The sequence below is a fragment of the Tauraco erythrolophus genome, chromosome 10, assembly GCF_009769465.1.
Source record: "Tauraco erythrolophus isolate bTauEry1 chromosome 10, bTauEry1.pri, whole genome shotgun sequence".
Classification (NCBI taxonomy): Eukaryota; Metazoa; Chordata; class Aves; order Musophagiformes; family Musophagidae; genus Tauraco; species Tauraco erythrolophus.
The window spans coordinates 34,152,708-34,174,727 of record NC_141474.1 but is presented as its reverse complement, the minus strand read 5'-3'; the positions used below and the strand labels follow the sequence as shown (position 1 = coordinate 34,174,727).

General features: G+C 50.7%; 1 protein-coding gene across 3 annotated transcripts in view; it reads right to left on the bottom strand.

The window, feature by feature from the left end:
* The window catches only part of PDE4B (phosphodiesterase 4B), a 200,538-nt gene that overhangs the window by 12,510 nt on the left and 166,008 nt on the right, over nucleotides 1–22,020 (bottom strand). For 2 of the 3 annotated variants that reach the window (XM_086617761.1, XM_086617762.1), the window contains 2 exons: nucleotides 16,176–16,288; nucleotides 185–278 (listed from right to left, as the gene is read on the bottom strand). In XM_086617761.1, coding sequence (XP_086473887.1) covers nucleotides 185–278; nucleotides 16,176–16,288 — 207 coding nt within the window. Of the gene's footprint in view, nucleotides 1–184; nucleotides 279–1,047; nucleotides 1,096–16,175; nucleotides 16,289–22,020 lie in introns of those variants that run through there. The other variant, XM_086617763.1, reaches the window with a different exon arrangement.

Genomic DNA, 22,020 nt, shown 5'->3' with positions numbered 1-22,020 from the left:
TTTGTGGATAGACTTAATCAAACACCGGGTTATTTTCCTCCCCTCCATCCATTTTGAAAGTGAAAAATCAAAACATTTAAATAATGCTCTGCCCCGAAGGAAAACTGGGCTGACTGGTGGGTATTAGGATGCCAGTAATCGTTATCGTTCGGGTCGCCCGAAATCTTGGGCTGCGATGCCTTACCCAGGAAAGTGTTGGAAATGTACTCGGACACCTGGTTGCCGGAGCGGCTCATCTCGGAGAGGTGTGTCAGCTCCCGGTTCAGCATCCTCTTGAACTGGGGGGGGGGAGAGGAAGAGCACAAACACAAAGATGGTATTTTTTCCGACTGCTTTTCCAAACGAATACAGCTTCATCACAAGCAAGTCCACAAAAAAAAAAGATGTTGAAAGCAAAATTCTGGAGATATTTGGAACGGAGTCAGAGACATATGGATTCATTTAGATACTGCTCAGCATCATCATGACTAGATATTTCTTTTCAGTACACTAAAACTGCAAAATTAATTTCCTCCAAAGCAGCATATTAGTTTTTGCAGTAACAAACGAGAAGATAACGTTGCAGGTAACATCTCTGAAAGATCAAATTCTTGTATTGGTTTTAAATTCCACATCCTATAACCTTCTTTTGTTCTGGATAAGTTTGCTCCATTTTGAATTATGCAAGTAAAAGACAATTGCATATATTCAGAACACAACAGAGGAGAAATATGCCATAAATCTGAAGATCTGCTTGGATCATTACAGTAAAATGTAGGATTCAAGCATTTGCTCTCCCCGATACACATGCTACGATCCTCCTAATTTTCTAATCACACATTTTCATTGCTGCATCATTTTATCCCGTGACAGTGAATTCCCAAAGGGGAAAAAAAAAAAATGTACATACATGTACGCCGCATGCACAGTACCCACACACACTTATCTCTCGCCACGGAGTACACAGAAATAACCATTTTTAAAGCATATTTTCCTTACAGAGGTTTTATCCAAGCAACACAGCACGAACCCCCCGACCATTTATAATCCTGCAGGATTTAAACCCACCTTAATATAACCCCAAGATACAGATAACAGATAGTTTGCTTCAGGCATTTTGGAAAACTCCACGCCACCGTCCACAAATCCTCCTGGAGAAATCGTTGGTCAGATAGGAGAGCTCCTCGGGCACACGGACACCCCCCTTCCCCGATCAATAAAAAAAAAAAAATCAGCGTTCCTCCCAGGCAGAGATGCTCCGAAGCCCGGCCGTTGCTAAGCCCAGACAAAGCCAGGCTTGGCACAGCATCCTCAGGGAGGGCTGAACGTGGGTGTACGCGCTCGCCGGAGAGAATAACGAAATCCGGGATTGCACGGAGAACCGAGAACTGATCCAAACGTATTCAGCTGGATGGCTGGAAGCACTTATGAATTATGAATCGTCCTGGTTGCTCCGTTGGCTGAAGGGGGTCCCCACTCCACACCAGCCCTGCTCAGCTGAGCTGTACGACACAAAAGCGACGCTGGTTTCCGAGGGGCTGCCAGCTTCAGTCACACAGCCATCTTTTTCTAAGGAAGATTAAAATGGAGGAAGCTCTGTGCATATTTAAACAAGCCAAAAGTAGGCAGCAGCCTCTTCTCCATTTTTTTAATCCTCTTCATTACAGAGACTGAGGGCTTTCAAAGCGCGTATTCATGTCTGGGTTTTTAAAAGCATAATTTTTCACATTTCTAGTGCCATGGTGACTTTTTTCCCCCCTACATGCTAAAGGGCAAAATGTAGCAATGCAGCAAAACGTACCTTTGCAAACTGGGAATATTTTTCAGGTAAAAGGTATAAACTGATAATAACCTTAAATCTGTAACGTCAGGCTGCAATCACAACAGAAGATTTTAGTAAATTCTATCTTTCAGGAATATATTCACAATCTAAATTTCAAGATTCAAGCATGTAATTTTTATCTTAAACTGAAATGCAATCACTTAATCACTTCCCTAGGAAGCTGCAGCTGTCCTCTTAGCATCAGACCAAAAGCCAAGCACGTTGTGCTGTGTGGGCAGCAGGGATCACAGCGCGGCAGCACCGCCGATGGGCAGCACTCGTGCTGCTTCAGGACGTCCTTGGTGATGGCGGGCTGTAACGTGCCGCACGACAGCGGCCAGGATTCCTAAAATAAAAGTGCAATCTTCAGTCTAAAATTATTTCCTTTCTCTGACTGCCTGGACTAAACGCTGTCAGCCCGCTTGGAATGACGTCATGAGGCTTCCTCAGGGGACACGCAGGGCGTGGGGGGCAGCCTGGGATGTGCATCGCACCCCCAGGCCCCCCGCAAGAGCTGACGGACCAGCACTGAGCACCACGACAATCATAGAATCACAGAATGGTTTGGGTTGGAAGGGACCTCAAAGATCATCCAGTTCCAAGCCCCCTGCCATGGGCAGGGACACCCTCCACTACACCAGGTTGCCCAAAGCCCCATCCAACCTGGCCTTGAACACTTCCAGGGATGGGGCAGCCACAGCTTCTCACGCCTCGCTGGCCAGGCACCGCTCCAGCCGCTGCTCAGCGCCATCCGAACGGGACTCCTGTATGAGAACCACCTAGAGCAAATGAAGTTTTGAACCCACCTTCTTCTCTCCCTTAAATGAACGATTATCAGAGATGGAAGCGATGCCCCCTCCCTTTTGCCACGTGGCTTATCGGCGCAGACCAAAGATGGGGTGCTCTCTGCTGGGGCTCTGCCACCACCATCTCCGCTGTCTTCTCTTGCCGTGACCTGCCTTGCCCTGCCAGCGTGGACGTCCCACGGCGAGCTTTCACTCGGTGGGTTACTCAAAGGGTTTAAATACCGTCTCACAGGATCCGGGCAGGAGCGGGATGTAAAGGATGCTGGCTGCGCAGGAGCGGGGTCATGAGCAAGGGCTTTTGCTCACAGGGTCTCCGCTAAAGTTCATGCCAACCAAGAGACACAAAAGCCTTTTTGAAACTCCTAAGAGCAACCTTAGTGATGGAAAACAAGCGAGAGCGAGAACGAACACCAAGGAAGAGAGAGCCCGTGGGAGGAGAGGAGAGCTCTGACCCCGTCATTCCTCACAGTGACGTATTTTTGCCGGTCACAAGCACCAGCCACCGACACGTGAGCGCTCCCACGCACTTACGGCGAAGCATGTGCTGAAACGTTTCTCCGGATCGAGGCCTTTATCTTTACAAGGAAAACACCACAATCAGATGATGGCGCAAGCAACTTCTGAGCAACGTCGAATCGGTCGCATTTTCTATACAATCGCCCCTTTCAGACAAATAATCCCCAGTGGTGGACAAACATTTGGAAAAAATGCCTTTACCTCACAACTGGCTTCACAAAGTACAAAGGGTGGCTGCTGCCTTTTTGCAGAGGCACAAAGAAACTACATGGCCTCCACAAGGTCGCCCAAGCCCTCTGCAGCAGAGATGAGGCTGGATAAAAGACCTTGGGATTCTCATATCTGATATTTAACCAGAAATCTGTCTTCTTCATCTCCTCCGAGGGCCTTCATCTCACTCACTTCTCCAGACTTTTCATCAGCACCCTTTTCTAGACGCAGCCACTGCCGAAAGAACTATGGGTGCCAAACGCAGCCGAGACACCCACAGTGCCATGAGAATACCCACAAAGTTTATTGCCATTTACTACCTGACTGATGCTGGCACCTAAGCAGGATTTACCTGGTAACACCGTACCCTTTTAAAACCAACACAGCTCAGCACGGACGCCGTCGGCGCGCTCGGCGATGGCAATGCCTTCACTGGTGGGTATTGGGTGTCCCTTCACTGGTACCCCCAATGGTGGGCATTTGGGACATTTCCTGAGCTTCCCTTGCTACCAGGATGCTCCGGAGCGACGCTGCTTCCTCTGAACCGCTTTGCCACTTGCCCGCAGGGAGAAGGCACGTCGCTGCCTCTCTGCACGGATCAATGACTGATGTCATGTGCAAACCTCTGTAACGATCCCGTCGGCAAATCGATTTGACAGCCAAGGGTAAAACAAACAGCTCGCACGCCAGCGATGAGAAAATGCCAACTGCTCTGCCATTAAGCAAACAGAAGCGTTGCTGCTTTAAAGAGCTCGTGCCCGAGCACGGCGTGGCACGGCCCTCCGCTTGGCAATTACACTAATGCCTGTCACTAACATGGGGATGTGTGCTGTTATTTTCATAATTAATAACCATCTCGGTGCCTTTGACAGAGGAAATAAGCACCGATAACCCCGCTGTACGGATGGGAATTGAGGCGCACACGAGAGCACACGTGTGCGCGCAGGAGGAGGTGCCCGGGAGGGGATGCCCACCCTGACTCCAGGGGGTTTTCCCTTAAAAAGAAGCAAAATCAGGAAACGGGCTTGGAGCTTCCTTCTCTCTACCCCAAAGCCCAACCACAGGACCACGCAATTAACACATTCGACTGACGAATGAGTGCGGATAACGTAAATAAGGCGAAGCTCCAACTGAAATCTTCAGTAACCAAATGCACATGGCAGTACAGCTGACCTTCCCAGCAAGTCACAGAGGTCTGAAACCATCTGGAGGGTTGTAGGAGAAAAAGCCACCGCATCGCGTGGAGTTTTCCTGTTTTGCACGCTCTGAAGCAACTGCAGAAGTCATCTGAACCAAATTAAGTCTCCCAGAAATTGAATCATTCTTTGATTACCAGCAGTGACTCTTTTTCATATATCCTCTGGTAGAGGGAATCACGGGTTCCTTTCCAGCTTTCCAGCCGCGTGCGCATGCGGTAATTTCCTTGATTACCGTTGGGAAAGTTCACTCACGGTTCCCTTCTTGGCTGCCCACGCTGCACCCGCAGTTGCTCTTTTCTTTTCCTTCTTCTGCAGCAGTGTGGGGCTGAGCGCTGGCCCCACAAGGATGCAACCACCAGGACCTCTGTGGGCACATCGGGTGGCGTCGGCACCGAGGGCATGGCAGCTCCCTCAGCCCCGCGGCGGCTGGTCCTTCACCCCATCCTGACCAAACGCTCCGTAGGAAAGGCTGGCTTGCCTGCCTTTTGGTGTAACAGGAAGAAAAATTGGCCTAATTTATGATAGGGATTTGCCAGATTAAGGTGCCCAAGGACGATGGGGCCACCGTGTGCTGTACGGGGTGGAGTCCAGGGCGGCATCCAGCCACGTGTGGGAAATCTTCCCGCTGCTTCAGTGTGGAAAATCCCACCTTTCTGGCTCCCTATGGAAGAAACAACTCTCTTCCTTTCCTAGAAGAAGGATAGGGAGAGCCACGCAGAGGTACACACAGTTCTTGGCCTTTCCAGCCCCACACCAGCTCCAGCAATAGTCCTGTTGTTATTCCTGTTCCTATTCCCCTTTGGAGTAGGGCATCAGAGGTGTTCCTGGTGCTTTACAGGGAGAATAAAGACAGGAGGATGTATCTGCTGCTGATGTAAACGCTTTGAAGTCAATTTATACCAGCTGGGGTTCCCTGAGGCCAAGAGTCCTTATGCAAAGAGGCTGCTTAAAAAAGTTTTAGTCATTTGCAGGAGCTGAGGGCAATTTCGAGATAAAAGAGCTGCTAAGATGCTGCGGGGTTCCAGCCCGGAGTACCTACGGAGAGCGGGGTCCCACCCCGCACTTTGATGGAGGAATCTTGGTGCAGATCTCCAGTGTGTAAAAATGTTTATAAACCCTGTTGCCGGCGACCCACCCTTCTGACGCAAACATGACATCCCTGGCTCTTCCACCGCTCCTGGAAATCCTCGGAACAAAAGGATTTGTGGTACGAGGGTTACTTTCGCCTTTGATTTCCACGCAAAGGCGGCTGGGCTGGATCCTTCCCAGCTTAATTGCCCAAGTAAATCACTTGTTTCAGAGGTGCAATTAAACTCTGGTGTAACTCCATTCATTCCAACAGCTTTTCTCCTGGGAATAATCGGATGCCCAGCACCGGGAGCTGGGAAGAGCTGACACTCACCTGCCCGTCCGACGGAGCGGGACCGAGAGTCCGGCCGGAAATTATTTACACGCAGGAGGGAAATTACTCATGTGTGTGTATGGCAACCAGGTCAAACAGCAAATGGGTGATGATGCTTTTGTCGGGAGCTCCGGTCGCTCCAAGGGAACGGACATGATGCTCGTGTGCAACCGCAGGTTTTAAAAAACGAGATTAATCTCACTGCCTGTGATTGAGAAGCTGGAAGAAGGATTTGTAAATGCCTAACCTTCTCTTCCCGACACGGATCCCTCGTTCCTGTATCACACTAACCCACGGGCAGACAAAACTCCAGGATTTAAGGTTTCTCCTGAGCACAGGCGGAGGGAGGCTCCCAGGCTGCGATGCCCAGTGCCCCGGGACAGCGGTCGGTACCAAACCTGGACAGCCCCTGCTTGCCCCCGAGCCGGGCGGGGAAGCAGATCTCTGGCACACGAGCACCTTGGAACTCTCTGACAATGATTATTCATTACTCTGGTTTTCCCCCAATCCACATTTGGAAAATTTGCTGATTCTGCAGTGCTGGAGCATTTCTTTTGTTGTTTCTTACCAAGTTTGCAAGTCAAAAGAGTTAAAATTAATTTATTGGAGCAGTAACCTGACCGTTTAGCTGTGCTGTCCTGATGTTACATCACTTCCAGAAAGGAGCGTGCCAAACAAATTTGCAGCTGTCCTTGTTACTTCACAATTTCTATCGATTTTCCTTTTTAAGCACTCGCACGAAGGATGACTGGAAGGTGCATTTAAATGTTAAAAGAAAAAATGAGCCCGTTTCACACTAAATCGGTTTTAAAGGAGAAAGTTTGCAGACATATTCCAGTGCCTGAAGAAAAGTGGAACGGCTGCAGTCAACTATCAGTCATTAAAAAAATCAAAATGCTTTTGCAACTCTTTCTAGTACTTGTTTCCTAAAACAATATAGTTTTTAATGCACTAGAAACTATTTTTAATGAGGTACAAAGTACTATTTGTTTTTTTTGTGTTTTTTTTTTGTTTTCCCTTCAGCTTATTTTTTAAACCAAAAAGTAAACACACGGTTATGAAATCTCCAATTTCACATCAAAGTCGAGTTGATTTATACATACGTTCAAAGGAAGACTTTAAAGGAGTAACATCATGACCAACTTGTTGGCCTTATGTTATTAGAATAATTTAAAAATCCACAATGTAAATGTTGATAAATAAATAGCACGTTGCCATAAATCAGCATGTGGCTGCTCATGAAAGCAATAACACATATCTGATGTAGACAGAACAATATTCAGATTTTACCCGTGAAGTTTAGCATTTCTGAAAGCAGTAGAACCTCCCTTGGGTGGGACGTATTTACGCAACACGGGGCTTAAAAAGTGATGAAGTGGAACCTGAAGCAGGAGCGTTACCACCGGTGCATTTCCAGCTCATTTCCAGACAAATGAGACTTGAACTATGCAAATTGCATTAAAATGCCGGAAAGGAAAAACTCCCTATAGGATCCTGCCCAAGGAAAGCACTGTGGATCAGCACTGCTTAGAGACGATACTGAATTTCCTTGTTTAAAAGCAGGCTCGGGGCATGTTACTCACTTGCTGGGAACTGGTAAGGCAGAAGAAAAACCCCCTCCGCTCCATGCTGGGGAATCGGTAAGGTCATGGAGAAACCACCCCGTTTACTTTCCTGAAAATGAATGTGTCATGTGTTCATAAGGTGTGCCCGCCTGAGTTTTTGTTGGCACCCGGAGAAAATGCCTGCCATACCCTGCAGGGCCAAATCTGCCTACCACCTCCTCCGTCAGGGCAGTATCCACTGCCGACAAATTCCAGTCTCGGTGTAGCCAGTACCATTGCGTTCGGTACCCAGCGGCCCTGGGTTTGGGTTTACATTTGTTTGGATTGATACGAAACGGCAGGACCGAGAGAGTTTAAGATTTCACGGTGTTACAAAGCACATATTGTGCGTCTCCTTGGGCGGAAAAACTGCGGCAGCGGGGTATGGCCCAGCCTGCACCTTGAACTGAAGCTTTGGGTTAGAATCATAGAATCATAGAATGGTTTGGGTTGGAAGGGACCTTAAAGGTCATCTAGTTCCAACTCCCCTGCCATGGGCAGGGACACCCTCCACTACACCAGGTTGCCCAAAGCCCCATCCAACCTGGCCTTGAACACTGCCAGGGATGGGGCAGCCACAGCTTCTCTGGGCAACCTGTGCCAGTGCCTCACCACTCTCAGAGTGAAAAATTTCTTTCTTAGATCTAACCTAAATCTCCCCTCTTTCAGTTTAAAGCCATTGCCCCTTGTCCTATCACTACACGCCCTTGTAAAAAGTCCCTCTCCAGCTTTCCTGTAGCCCCTTTAGGTACTGGAAAGCTGCTATAAGATCACCCTGGAGCCTTCTCTTCTCCAGGCTGAACAGCCCCAACTCTCTCAGCCTGTCTTCATAGCAGAGGTGCTCCAGCCCTCGGATCATCTTCGTGGCCCTCCTCTGGACTCGTTCCAGTAGCTCCATGTCCTTCTTGTGTTGAGTTCCTTTGGAAGAAGCTCAGGTTGCTTTCTGCTTCATCCAAAATGCTCTTCCTATACTTAAGAACAGGTCTCTTCCAGCCAACTAATACATGCAACTCTATCTGCAGTCCACACGTCAGCTTACTAGGTTTTGTGCGGATTTCCTCACCAGTAAGTGCCAAACTGCACGTGGCAAGAGCTCTGAACCAGACAGAAGCTCAGCAGCGATCCCCTGGGACCTGCGCTCTCTCCATCACTGAAAGGTGCATCTTATGCCATAAAAAAACTGCACTGTAAGGAGGAAGGACCACAGATATGGCAAGTTACAGGCAAGGGATAACTCCCAAGACTCGCACTACCTTTTCTAGAGCAGCTGAGCACAGTGTGGTGAGCATTTGTACCAGTTTCTCATCCCTGCACTGCTGTTACTCTTCACTCGAACCAGAGATGAGTCGATCAAACCAGAAACAAGCAAAACCACTTGTTCTGCAAAATCATTTTTATAGAGTTTCACCAGGCGGAAGAACGTTCGTCGTGTTAACTGCGAAAGGAAAATCAGGAAGAAGAGACGCCGAGTGCCAGCCCAAGCTAAAGGCTAGGAAGCAACAGCAAAATTAAAACCTACAGCAGCTTGTTTGTTGACATAAAGTTGATTAAAGAAAGACCTGACGCAGCTGACAACATCTGTGGCCTCCAGAGAAGATAGAGCTCCAGAAGGCTGCAGATCTCAGACCAAAATCTTTTGTCAGTCACACCCATGCAAACCACACCGATGATGCCTCGAGTGCCAAAGGAAGCCAAAGGACTACGTAAAGAGAGCCCACAAACCAGAGCCTCCCCAGCTGCTCGTCCCTGCCAGGGCAGGCAGGGAGTGGGCAGAGGCATCCCTGCTCCTGTGGGGCTCCGGGGTGAACCGTAAGGAGATGCTGGGCATTCGGATGAAATACGCCCGGATTATATTCTCAATTTTCAGAAAAAATAAAATAAAATAAACCCAACAACTGAGGGGGAAGAGCATTTGCCATTTAACAAGAGAGCAGTGCAATCAAACATGGGATTTTGTTAATTGTACGAAGCAGCAATTTAAATTTAATTTTAATTTGAGTCAGGCTCTGCAGTCATCATTTAGGCAAATCCAGCTGGGGTTTTACCTGAGCAGGAGAACAGGCTTTGGAAAATTCAAATAACTTTGAGCCCTGAGATGACTTCGCCAAGATGCCCACGATGAGAAAAACTCTGGCGACTTTTAATCGGCAGAAGTCTGTTTGCTTCAGGAAACACGGGATAAGGAGTAAGTCCTGGGAAGAAGTCAGCATAGCTCCACAACACAGTATTCACCCCAAAAAAACCGTGGCAGTGGGTCCTGCCAAAATGAAAATGAGCCTAATGCAAGCACCAAAACCATATGGAAGGCACTAATTAATGTAAATATATTGAAATTAAAAATCCTTCTGACACAGAGATAGGCAAATGATTCGCAGAATAATTTCTACGTAGCGTTTGCCCAGCTGTGCTAAACCAGCAGCGAGGTGAGGCACTTCTCATTTGTTTGCTTTAAACACAGAGCAAAGGCTTTAATCAGCGGAATCTCTCCCTCTAAGAGCTCTGACGGATGAGCCTTCAAACCAGTACATCTCCACAACATGTTCTGGCTTTGATAACACGACATCTTTCAATTAAGTTTCACCCAGTGCAAATATTTTGATCGCCAGCTTGCCCCAGCGAAAGCAGTTGCTCCGCAACTGGGAAAAAAAAAAAAAAACAAACGAGGAGTTCAGAGTCAGGCTGTGGAAACTGGCCTGGTCCACAAAATCAGGGTCAGGATTAGGACTGCTCCGAGGATTAAATCCCACTTTGAAATCCTTCACAGCTCACCCACATCCCAAGTGATGCTTCTCCTCTGAGATTTCATGCGTCTCCAGTATCCTCACTTCACTTCCAGAGAGCTCACTGCTCTGAACAGTTAGTCACTCTCTGGTCCTGCCCTCAAATCATGATTCATTTTGAACCTGCCTTTGAGCTACTATTTATTTAAGCCCCACCCTAACGTGTTATAACGTAAAAGTCTGAGAATGCAGAACTTTAAAACCCATCACATCCTTAGTACGAGCAGAAATGTTTAAAGGACATGCTAGAAGGTCCTGGGCATCGCTGTGTCCCGGAGGATGGCAGCTCCCCAGAAAGGCTCCTGGGAAGATGGTTTTGAAGGAAAATTCAAACCCCGAAGTCTTCATCTCTGCTGCAGCTATCTAGATGTGCACCAGCAGCACGTATGGTCTGCGGCTGTGGAATCGCCCTCGTATGGGCTTTTCTCACCCGTTTACTGCACCAGTCTGAGAGGATAAGAAAGCATCTGCCACTCAAAGTCACTTTGCTCTAGGAGGGTATCTCCAACCGGCTCCTAATTCTGTACCGGCACTCTTCACAGCCAATGCTGCAGCTTTCCAATATTTCAGATTTTTAATATTTGAATTCACTGAGACGTCTGCAAACTGACAGCCCAGAGGGCTGGCAAAACCAAAAAATTAGATTGTTAAATAAGCCCACGTATGGCCCCACTATTCCACCCCACTCTTACAGCATATTTAACATAAACTTCCAACCCAAACCATTCTACGATAATCAGAATGATTTTATTTTAGAGGCCAAAGAGCAAGGGAGGAGGAATAGGATGGATACGGAGACAGCTGCCCTAAAAGTCCATTTACGATAGCGACGAGAACCGACACACAGCGGGCGAGTTGGACCCAGCTCCCCCAAGTCTTGAACACCCATAAGAGGCTTTGAGGGGTTTCAAGAGTCTGGGGCAGAGGCACCATCCAGACCTGGCTCCTCCTCACGCAGCAGGATTCCCTAGAACCCCATGTTCCCCACTCCCAAGTGCCCCTGCTAAAATCCGGGCTCCCGCATCACGCGCAGCTCTGCCTTCGGCAACGCGGCGCCCCGTCCTCTACAACAAGGACACCCTCAACACACGTGAAAAGCCGTCAGATAAAACAAAGCCGGAGCGAATATTCCCGACCTCGGATACAAAGAGCTCCTACCGCCGTTCTCATCCAGCATAATGAGCGTCCGGTGTCCCCGCTCCGCAACCAGCAGCCGTCCGTCTCGGAAACGGTTAACCGCCGCGGAGCGCGCCCGACTACGTCAAACCCGACCCAGGCAACGCTCTGCAGGGACCAGCTCTGCAGAGCCCGCCGTGCCGCAACGCCGGCGGCTGCTCCCGCCGCGCTCCGCAGGGCTCTCCCAGGTGCTCGGTCCGGAGCCCTGTTTCCGGAACGCCGAGTCCCCAGGCGAGGGGAATACCGGTGCGTGCGGCTGGGGAACCGCGTGCGGAGCTCAGTGATTCATCCCCAGCTTGTAAAAACAGGAGACGTGGAAGTCTCTTTGTCTCGCTGGCCGCTGCACAGGCGAACAAGCCTCTCTTTGTGCGGCGCTCGGCTGTTTTAAAGCACGTTAAACAAAGGAAGTTACAGCAAAAGCAAGGGAAAGACTAAACAGCTCGGCACCGCTCACGGGAAACATCACGTACGAAGGGGACGAGGTTTGGGGCTGATGGAGCGGCAGAGCGAGCGCGGAGGCTGTGCAGCCCGGCACATACGCCGCTGGCACTCGGCCCTGGCGCCGCGCTCGACCTCCACCACGGACCTCGGGAGTTTACACTGCTGTCCAGATGTTTACTTAGCCACTGTCTCCTGAAAGCCGAAAATGCCCTTTGAAACACAAGCAGAACGAAATCAGTTATGTTTATCTTAGCGGCTCCTGGCTCACAAGCTACCCAGATAGGAGTGCGGAGCATCGCCGTGCCGCTGCCCCGAGCTGGTGGCTGGATAAGGCCTTGGGTGGCAAGATTTGAGTCACGCCATTCAGCACCCGCTACAACGGAGACGTCCTGAAGAGCTGAAACAAGAGTTTAAGGATTTGCTCTGCAGTGTTTGTAGCTGCACGGGCAGCGCTGGCGGGGAAGGGTCCCCCAGGGAACGGTCCGGGGAGAGAAGCGGGTTTTGAAAGTTGCAAGAGCACAAGGCAGGCGCCCTGATGACACCACTTGTGTCTACTCAAAATCAGAGTCTCTCCACAGACCACAAATTCTGTTATCTGTACGTTTACTCGATGGGCTGCAAAAAGCTCTAAGTAAGACGGGTCTAATTTCAGGAGACATCAAGGTGCTGCTTCGGTCCATTCAGATATTGCCACTTTACGTGTCATCTGGGCTGCAGCACAGGCAGGTAGCTCTTGAGAAATAATCCATTTTCTCCATCCCTCATTTCTATGATACTACAGCCCCATGAAAACTCGGAGCTGGCAAGACCAGCATTTCAGCTGGGAAAAATATTCGCCTCTTTATATGACTCGGGGGCTGCACTGAGCACGTCCTCCCCCAGATCCCAAATATATTAGGCTATATTAGGTAATAGAGTTGAGGGGGTCCCGTGCTTCCGTCTGCAGGACAAGCGAGGCTGCAGACAGCTGCCTAATGCCAACTGCAACATTACAGGGTGACCACCAGGAGAGAAAATACCCCCTCCTCTTTATCAGCAGGCCTGTGACTCACAAATCCTGCTGAGACACAGCAGTTGCTGTGCTGGAAGCTGGACAGGGTGATAAATGCAGGGGAAAAAAAAAAATAAAAATGTTCAATAATGTAAAAATGTGCGGTCTGCGTCTACAGGCAGCAGCGAGTGCCTGAGAACTTTGCAGGTAATTTTGCTTCATTGCAAAAGCTGCAGTGCCACACTCTGCTCACAGCAAAAGGTTAGTGTAACGTTGGGAAAATAAATTCCCTTCGTGTGGGTTGCATTCTCTGCAACCAGGTAGTTTTCCATGTTTTTTTTTTTTTTTTTTCTCGAGTTTTGAAAGTTCAGGGCACTGTGCAGGGTCAGTTGTTCTTTAGCAGAAGCTTGCAGCTGGAGTGGCGAGGGACTCGGGGCGGTTTGCGGGTCAGGCGCTGCTCTGGGAATGCGTCGGGACTCACGGACGCCGACGACAGCACACCCAGGGAACAGAGTTCCCCTCTTTGCCAATTTTATGCCCGATCCCCGCTCGTAGGACCGCAGGGTCCCACTGTGCAAGCGGCACCGCTCCCTTGGCTCGCACTCATGTCAGCGTAATCAGGCTCGTTAGCTCACAGCAAGATTAGCTGCTCATTTCCTCACTTCTGCTGTAATTAACTCACATCTTAAAAAAGTATACGCACATGTTTTAGCTGATGTTTTCCGAAAACCATCAGCTTACAGCCAGGATGCCGTCCCACATGGCGCTTCCCCCCCCCCCCCCCCCCCCCCAGCGATTCCTTTTCGGCGCAGGGCTTCTGAGAATCGCCCCGCGAACACGTCTGCCGAGATCCTCCCTCTCTGCCTGCTGTTGTTGCAACTCTGGATTTTCTAAACTACGTCTGTCAGGAAGGAGACAGGAAATTCGAGTCACACTTGCAACAGCTGTGCCATGCCTACTATCAGTCTCAAATGACGTAGTTTGGCTTGGGTGGCGCGGGGCCAGGAACTCGGCGAGAGCGGAGGTCAGGCAGATAGGTCACTGTTTATACTGGTCTTGCACTTCAGAGCATGCTGAGCCTAGTTGCCTTCTTCCTATCTGTACTGTTTCTCTTTCCGTTTTTCTTTAATAACGTGGAGCCCGAGCATCCTGTTTTCAAAACATCCGACTCTTTCGCTATTTACCCGTGACAAATTTAAATGCCTTTGACCGAAGCAGGCGACTGAGTGGGATCCTCGATGATGGGAAAAACCTGACCAATTAAGGACCGTCGCAGCCTCCTCCTGAAGATGCACGTTCTCCAACTCAACGGCTTCTCCAACTCGACGGCTTCTCGCACTGGCAGATAGATCGCTCTGCAGATTGCACGTCTGCCACCAAAACGCGAAAACCACAAACCCCCAAACTAATTTGGGTCAATATTTACTGCTGATGAGGAAAGAAGAGCGAGGTGTGAGGCCATTTTATGCTTTGCTTTCACAGATGAAAACGATACTGGAAGTTGACCAAAAGAACGCAGACATTTCAGAGACTGGTTAAGAAAGAACAAAGTTTTGGGAACCTTGTGCTCGACCCAGCTGCAAGCCATTTGCACACAGAGATCACAACTTTTAATTACTACAATAAGCAATTTAGTTAGTCTTTCACCTTCAAGAGTCCAGATGTGGCACTTTTTAGCAAAAATAAAATAAATATCTCAAAAATCAGTGGAGGTGCAGCCTAAACCCTTCTCAACTTTCGCCCTGGCCTCCCTCATCACAAACTCAAAAAAAAAAAAATAGTCCTTTCTTGAAAGCTCGGTCCATAAAACTTTTATTGCTTCCTTTGCCCCTGCACGTCGTGGTAATCACTAACAGAGGAGGAAGACGAAATAACACGGGATTTCTTTGCTCAACTTTTTTTCCATAAAATCAGTTTGTGATTCAGCATTTCTGACTTCATTAATTTCCAATTAGGAAAATAAATACTAACATCAGCCTCGTGCAGTACAACTCAGAACTGGTCAAAGGCATGGATGCAGCGGGCACAGCCCTCATCCCAAGGACCGGGCAAGCTCAGAGTGGGACTGTAGGACCTGCTCCACCGGCCATGGCACGGCTGTAAACGCTCCATGAGAAGCCTGGGTGCAGAAAATGCGCTTGAAAAAAAAAAAACAACCACCCAAGGCACGGGGATGGGGGAGCATCCAGGCTGGCCCGGAGGTGTGCAGGCTCCGCTGGCAGCCAAGCGCTGCCCCGGGCAGCGGCCAGGATCAGAGCGGGGAGGTGGCACCGGCCCCGGGGGAGGGAGTGCCAACCACCCGGCACCCGCCGCTCCGGGAAATTCAGGTCTCACTCGGGGAGATGCTGAAGGGAGATGGGGCAGCGATGCTCTGGCTCGGCGGGACAGGGGCTGGGGAGCCCGGCTGCAGCCCGGTTTGGGAGGGGGCCCAGGCACATCAGCTTCCAAAAGTTGCACCGAGAAGGGCGCGCAGCCCTCGCCTTGCGCTCGCTTTCCTCTCCGCTGCTGCTCAGTACGCCCCTGGGACTCTGCTCTCCCTCCCGCTTGCCCGATTTTTTAGCACACCGTACTTTTTCTTACTTTATTTTAGCGCCTTACTCCTCGCAGAAAAACTCAAGACTCCCTTTTCGCTCCCAGCGCATCAAAAACTAAAGACAAAAAAGCTGCCGGGAGGCGGGCGGGCAGCTGCTCCCCACGCTCCTTCCCGAGGCACCATCTCTGACTTCGCACCCCCAGCCTGTGCTGGCAAGCGGTGCCGAGCCAGCCCACCACATGAAAAACGAAATTAAACGCTTACTGAAAGACAAAACAGCAATAAAATCACGTACCACAATGTTTAGAGTTTACCATTATTACGGACAGACAACAATGAAGATAATTGACTTTTGAAGTGATAATTTGTTAAACGCGGGCGTTTTCGCAGTGTTTCTGGTAATCTCGGTTCCGAAGGGACTGGCGCTAATTGAAACCTCTTTTACTCCTCAGAAACGAGCCTGGCAGGCAGGATCGCTCCCCTCACGCCGTCCCACTGCGGAGGGACACCCGCACCTCCTTTCCCGGGAGTAACCCGAAGTTGCCCTCCCCTACAGAGGCGCAGACGGGCCGGGCATCAGGCTGCCGTGCCCGGCGTCGCTCCGCATCTCCCCGCCCCGCATCCCCCGCTCCGCATCTCCCCACTCCGTATCTCCCCACTCCGTATCCCCCCGCCCCGCATCCCGCTGCCCCGCATCCCCCCGCCGCTCGGCTCACCTTGTTGGATGCCATCTCGCTGACGGAGCGGTAGGTCTGGATGGTCTCCAGCTGATCCAGGCACCAGTCGAGCTCCTCCAGCGTCTCCATGGCCAGCTTCTGGTAGGGCTCCTCTGCGAAGAGGCAGACGGACATGTAGTCGGGCTGGCGCGGCGGCAGCCTCTCCATGCCGGGGCCGCCCGAGCCGCCGCCAGCGCCGCCGGAGGTGCCGCACCGCTCCCTCATCATGCGGCCGCCGCTGCGCTCCCCTCGCCGCCGGCGAGCAAATCCCCGCCCGCCGCTGGCACCCGGCACGGCCCCGGCCCCGGCCGCCCGCCCCGGCCCGCCCCGGCCCGCCCCCGGCCCCGCAGCCCGCCCTGCCCCCCGCGGGACGGGGAACCGGAGCCCCCCGGGCGGGGCGGGGCGGAGCGGGGCCGGGCTGCGGCTTCGGGAGCGCCGGCCACCCCCCCCCTCCCCGACCCCACGCCGGCTGCTGCGCAGCCCGGGCCGCCCCCGCTGCCCGCGCCCGGGATGCTGGTCCTGCGCCAGCCCCGCTCCCCGCCCGGCCGGGCCCCTGCGCCCTGCCGGAGCCCGCTCCTCCCGCCTGCTCCCCAATAGCCCTGCTCCCCAGTCCCGCCTCGTCCTACTTCCCAACCCCACCAGTCCTGCTCCCCAGCCCTGCCTTGTCCTGCTTCCCAACCCCACCAGCCCTGCCTCATCCTGCTTCCCAACCCCACCAGCCCGGCTCCCCAGCCCTGCCTGGTCCAGCTTCCCAATAGCCCTGCTCCCCAGTCCCGCCTCGTCCTGCTTCCCAACCCCACCAGTCCCACTCCCCAGTCCTGCCTGGTCCAGCTTCCCAATAGCCCTGCTCCCCAGTCCTGCCTCGTCCTGCTTCCCAATAGCCCTGCTCCCCAGTCCCACCTCGTCCTGCTTCCCAACCCCACCAGTCCCGCTCCCCAGTCCTGCCTGGTCCAGCTTCCCAATAGCCCTGCTCCCCAGTCCTGCCTCATCCTGCTTCCCAATAGCCCTGCTCCCCAGTCCTGCCTCATCCTGCTTCCCAATAGCCCTGCTCCCCAAGCCTGCCAGTCCTCCTCCCTAATCCCACCTGGTCCTGCTCCCTGCCAATCTCTGTTCCTCAATCCCACCTGTGCTGCTCCCCAGTCCCACCAGCCCCAGTTCTCAGCTCCACCTAGTCCTGCTCCTTAACCCCACCAGCCCCTGCTCCTTGCCAGCCCCTGCTCCCCAACTCTGCCATCTCTGCTTCCCAACCCAGACACCCCTGCTCCCTGCCAGTCCTGGCTCTCTGGCTCTGCTGGCCTTCTTCCCTACCAGCCTTGACCATCGACTACACCAGCCCCGCACCCTGCTGGTCCTGCTCCCCAGTGCCACCCGCCTGTGCCCCCCGGCAGGCCCTGCACCCCAGCCTTGCCAGCCCCTGCTCCCTGCTCCCACCGAGCTCTGCTCCTTGACCCTCTGCAAGCAGGACAACGTGCCCCTGGGTGGCTCTCAGCATAAAAATTGAGGTTTTACACAAACGGATACAGTGAATCATAAAATCTCCCCATGAATGTAACTGCTTCTCATAATACCAGTGACATATGCTTACCCCATAAATCTGTCAAAGTTACTGGATTCAGCATTTCTAATGGCACTGGCTAAGCAGGTAACAGTGACATCAGAGGTCAGGATTGCTATGATATACACTCAGCAAAGTATCTGCTGTATAGCACATACTCTGTATATACATATGCCCCGTACATGCATCTGCCACTGCCCTCCCTATCAAAGGCTCCCTGGGACTGCATGGGGCTGCCACCCTCTGCCACCCTCCGTGGTCCCCCGTGTCCTGGGGAGAAGGAACTGTGCCTCCTGCCTTCACAAGGGTAGATCCTCTTCGTCAGCCACCACATCCGTAAAGCAACGAACTCGGCCGGTAAAGCGCTGCGCGCAGACCGTACGTTCAGCGTTTGAAGTTACGCGGCAGAAAACAAACGCTGCCAAAGAGCAACGCAGCAACGAACTCGCAGGGAGCACTTGGCACGGCCACGTTTTAAAGATTCAGTAAATCTGAATCTTTGTGGCATCGAAAGTTAACCTTTTCTTCTGTGCTGACAGAGCTCCAAGCATGGCAAGTATGCTTACTTCTGTGATACATGTATCAAAAAGCAGGTGGAAATAGCCAAAACACACAAACTTGGGATGTATTTTCCTTTCTAACACGCATATTGTCTATCAGCTACTTAATCATGCAAATTAGTTGACCCGGAAAGACTCAGATCCCTCCTAATAAAAAATGTTTGCCTTGACAAAACTCACACAGGCTAAATTGTGATTTTAGGAGCAGGAAAAAATCATCTCTTCAGACAAACTGCACAGGAGCTGCCCATATGTTCAACTAACGAACTGTGCTGTGTCACGGTAACGTGTTCCGGACCTGGGCATCCTGCTGATCACGGCTCGAGTGTGTGTTCCCCTAGCAGGAGGAGTGGGCTCCCTGCGGCACAGACCCTGATTTAAGCCATTTGGGTATTTCCAGCCCGGCCCAGGGTCGGGGTTGCAGGAGCTGCTGCCCCTATGACTTCCCGTCAAGTCTTCAGAACCATCAGAGCAACCAAGAACAGAAATCCATGCTTGATATTGAAGGACTTCTTTTCTCCAGAGCTGAGGAAGGGTCCAGGCTATTCCCTTACTTTGTAATTTGAGTTTTGTGTAATAAAAGGGGGAAAAAACCCCCCAAAATCATCAAAAAAATATTAGGGAGAACAATGTGAATTATGAAAAAAGGAAACTTTAGGGCTTGGTTATAGAGGGAGTGCGTTTGATACTAGGCTACTTCCAGCTCTAAATTATTTAAATTGTTGGTTTTAGTTTTAGAAGGCGAGATAAAAATACAACAAATGTTTTATACATTCTAAATTTTTTTTTTTTTTTAATTTTTAGCACAGTAGATCTGGAGAGTTGTGCAAAATGACCCTTCCTTCCCACTGGTGTTTGGCAGTGCGAGCTGCCCTTCTGCTGGGTTTCAGTGAGCCCACCTGAAGGAAGGCTGTGAACAGTGGGGATCCCTCCAGGCTGAAGGCGGTTTGCTCCTGTAAACCCACCAGCATTATCACTTCCTTAGGCCTTTTCAACAGAAACATTTAGGGGACAATAGATTAACGATTTAAATGCAGATGTTTGGAAAGGCGCCACTGAAAACATCTCCAGTCACTTCAATGCCAAAGACGTAGTAAAGTGATAGTAAACAGTCCTTGCTACGTATCGTTTTAAGGAAAAAAAAGGTGACATCTGCTACTGTTCAAAAGCTGCTTAGTGCCCAGTCTAGACGAAGTGTATTTTCATATAAAAGCACTGTTTCCTTCCCAACTTGCTTTTTCAGACACTACACCTGCACGTTTCCACTGGCCTGCCCACAGCTCCACCGGGGTTTTGGGACCCAGGGAAAGATACATCACCTGCATCCTTGGACAGCTTTTCTTATCTTTTGGTTTTGACTCATCTAAATATTTTTTCAGTCATTCTCTTAAGGAAATGAGCCGTGTGAAATGAGGCCCTGATGGCGTGCCTCCCTCCAGGTGTCTGCACATCTTTTGGCTTCTCCACCCTCCCTGCCCACCTTCCTCAGTCATTTCTGAACCTGCTCCTGAGTCCCAGCTCAATGTGCTTGGCCAGTAAGTATGTCAAAAATACCACATTCGTACCAGTTTCAAGAAATCAGAGAAACAAGGAGAAGAAAAGACACTATCTGCCTCGACAGAAGGAAGACAGCCTGAGCTCAACCCTTCTTAGAAATTCCATAACTTTCTTCTCCACCCCTTTCTAAGTGACCCAGTCTGAGACCTGGAAACCCCAGCTTGTATCAAACCAGCCCTCCTTGGTTACGTGTAACTCTACTAACTCCCTGTTTGTTAACCTGTTGTGACTATTTACACATAAATTGTGAAAGCACTGGCTACGATCTCACAGGTAAGGCTAAATTTGCACCAGGTGTTTTTGAAAAACAGCATGTAAAATTAAAATACATACGCCGAGTCCCTAGTGAAATGTCGTAAGGAACACAGCTACCCAAAAATAACAGTCAGATTTAAAGCCAATTAGAAGTTTATCTTCTACAAATGTAATAACTTTCTGTGGGAACGATCTTAAAATGGAATAATGTAGGTTTTCTAACTTTCTTAATAGTTACTATTCATGGAGTCACACCACATTAATCCCATTTGAACATTTCAAAATTAACAGCACATTTTGATGCTGATAAGGGAAAACATACTTCATAGCAGAACCCACCACAGACCCTACAAGAAGCAGCAGCTCCTCCCTCCCTGACTGTGCCACGTTCCACCCTGCCCGGCGGTCCTGCCACATCAGCCCCTGCCCATGGCACAGCCAGCGCTGCGCTCGATACAGCACGACATGCTTCAGTGCCAGCACTGCCTGGCACCAGCAGGACTTGCTCCTGTGGAGGTGGCTGTGTGGGACACAGGAGGGGGCTGGAAGCGATAGTGGGGTTAAAATGCAAGTGGGGGAACAGAGGAACTCTACAAAAGCAAGGGGAGAAGAAAAAGAAGTGTCAGAGGAGCGAGATGAAGCGCATCGGGATTCTCTCGCTGAGCGGTATTTAGTGTCACCAGATTCAAATAAACAGTAACCAGAAGTTTCGGTGCAACATGACATGTTCTTTCCCTGAATCCAGTGTGAGTGTCCCACTGACACCAGGACAGCAACACCCTCTGCCAGAAGCACTCTTAAACCTTCTCCGCTCACAGGCTGCGATCACCTTTCTGGTACGGCTGATGCACGTGGTCACTTACGGAACCAGTCCTGCCATTTCTGGATATGGTCTCCTGGAACACTACATGATGTATCTTCAACCGTATCGTGTTTCAGTTTATATCTGGGTGTTGCATAACCCAGCCCTTACCCGTAACGTTATAACTGGCGTTTCCGTCATGTCTTCTAGCGCCCTCCGCGAAATCGTTTCCCACCCAGAAAAAAGAACTAATTAACGAAAGGAGCTCGTTTCAAACATCGCACGGGGTTTGTGGCGACTCTCCATCCTGACGGCAATTCAGCAGGAACTGAGGTGGCATTTTGTCACAAGACCTGATGTGCTGCCAGCCCACGAGAGGACAGCCTGGCCGAGCCTTCAGAAGCAGCACACCGTTTAACATTTTTCCATTGGCACTTTGGACCCTCTAACATACTTAAATGCCATTCACTTACGTGCCAGTATTTTGCCACAACTGCATTTTTTGCCATCTATTTCTTTCTCGTCTCTGCAAGATGATGGAACATAGGGTATCTCTCGCTACAGAAGTGACTTAGCCCATTTTTAGAAGATTTTTCCTTTTTTACTGACTTGGCCATGCTATGGTTTCCTCACGGTGAGAGCTGCTAATGAATACGGACTTGAGGCTTTTTGTCATCTTGAATACTTGTAAAGTGAAAGGTTGCCCAGAGAGGTGGTGGATGCTCCATCCCTGGAGACGTTCAAGGCCAGGTTGGATGAGGCCCTGAGCAACCTGATCTAGTTGGAGATATCCCTCCCTGTTCCTTGCAGGGGGGTTGGACTAGATGACCTTCTTGAAGGTCCCTTCCAGCCCTAACAATTCTATGATTCTATGATTCTAAGATCATGGCCCTTCCTGGGAGTGGCTGGGCATAAGGACACACATGCACCTCATCCGAAGGTCGATGATGGGGCGCAGATGAGAAGGGGGCTTAAGATGCTGAACTCTCGCCCGACGCTCCTCCCCCCAACCCCGCCTGCACCACGCTCCGCTGCAGCACAGAGCGACAGGGACATCCCTGAGCACGAGGCCAACGTTATCTGCCGCTGCAGCCGCGCAGTCGGGTTCCTCTCTTA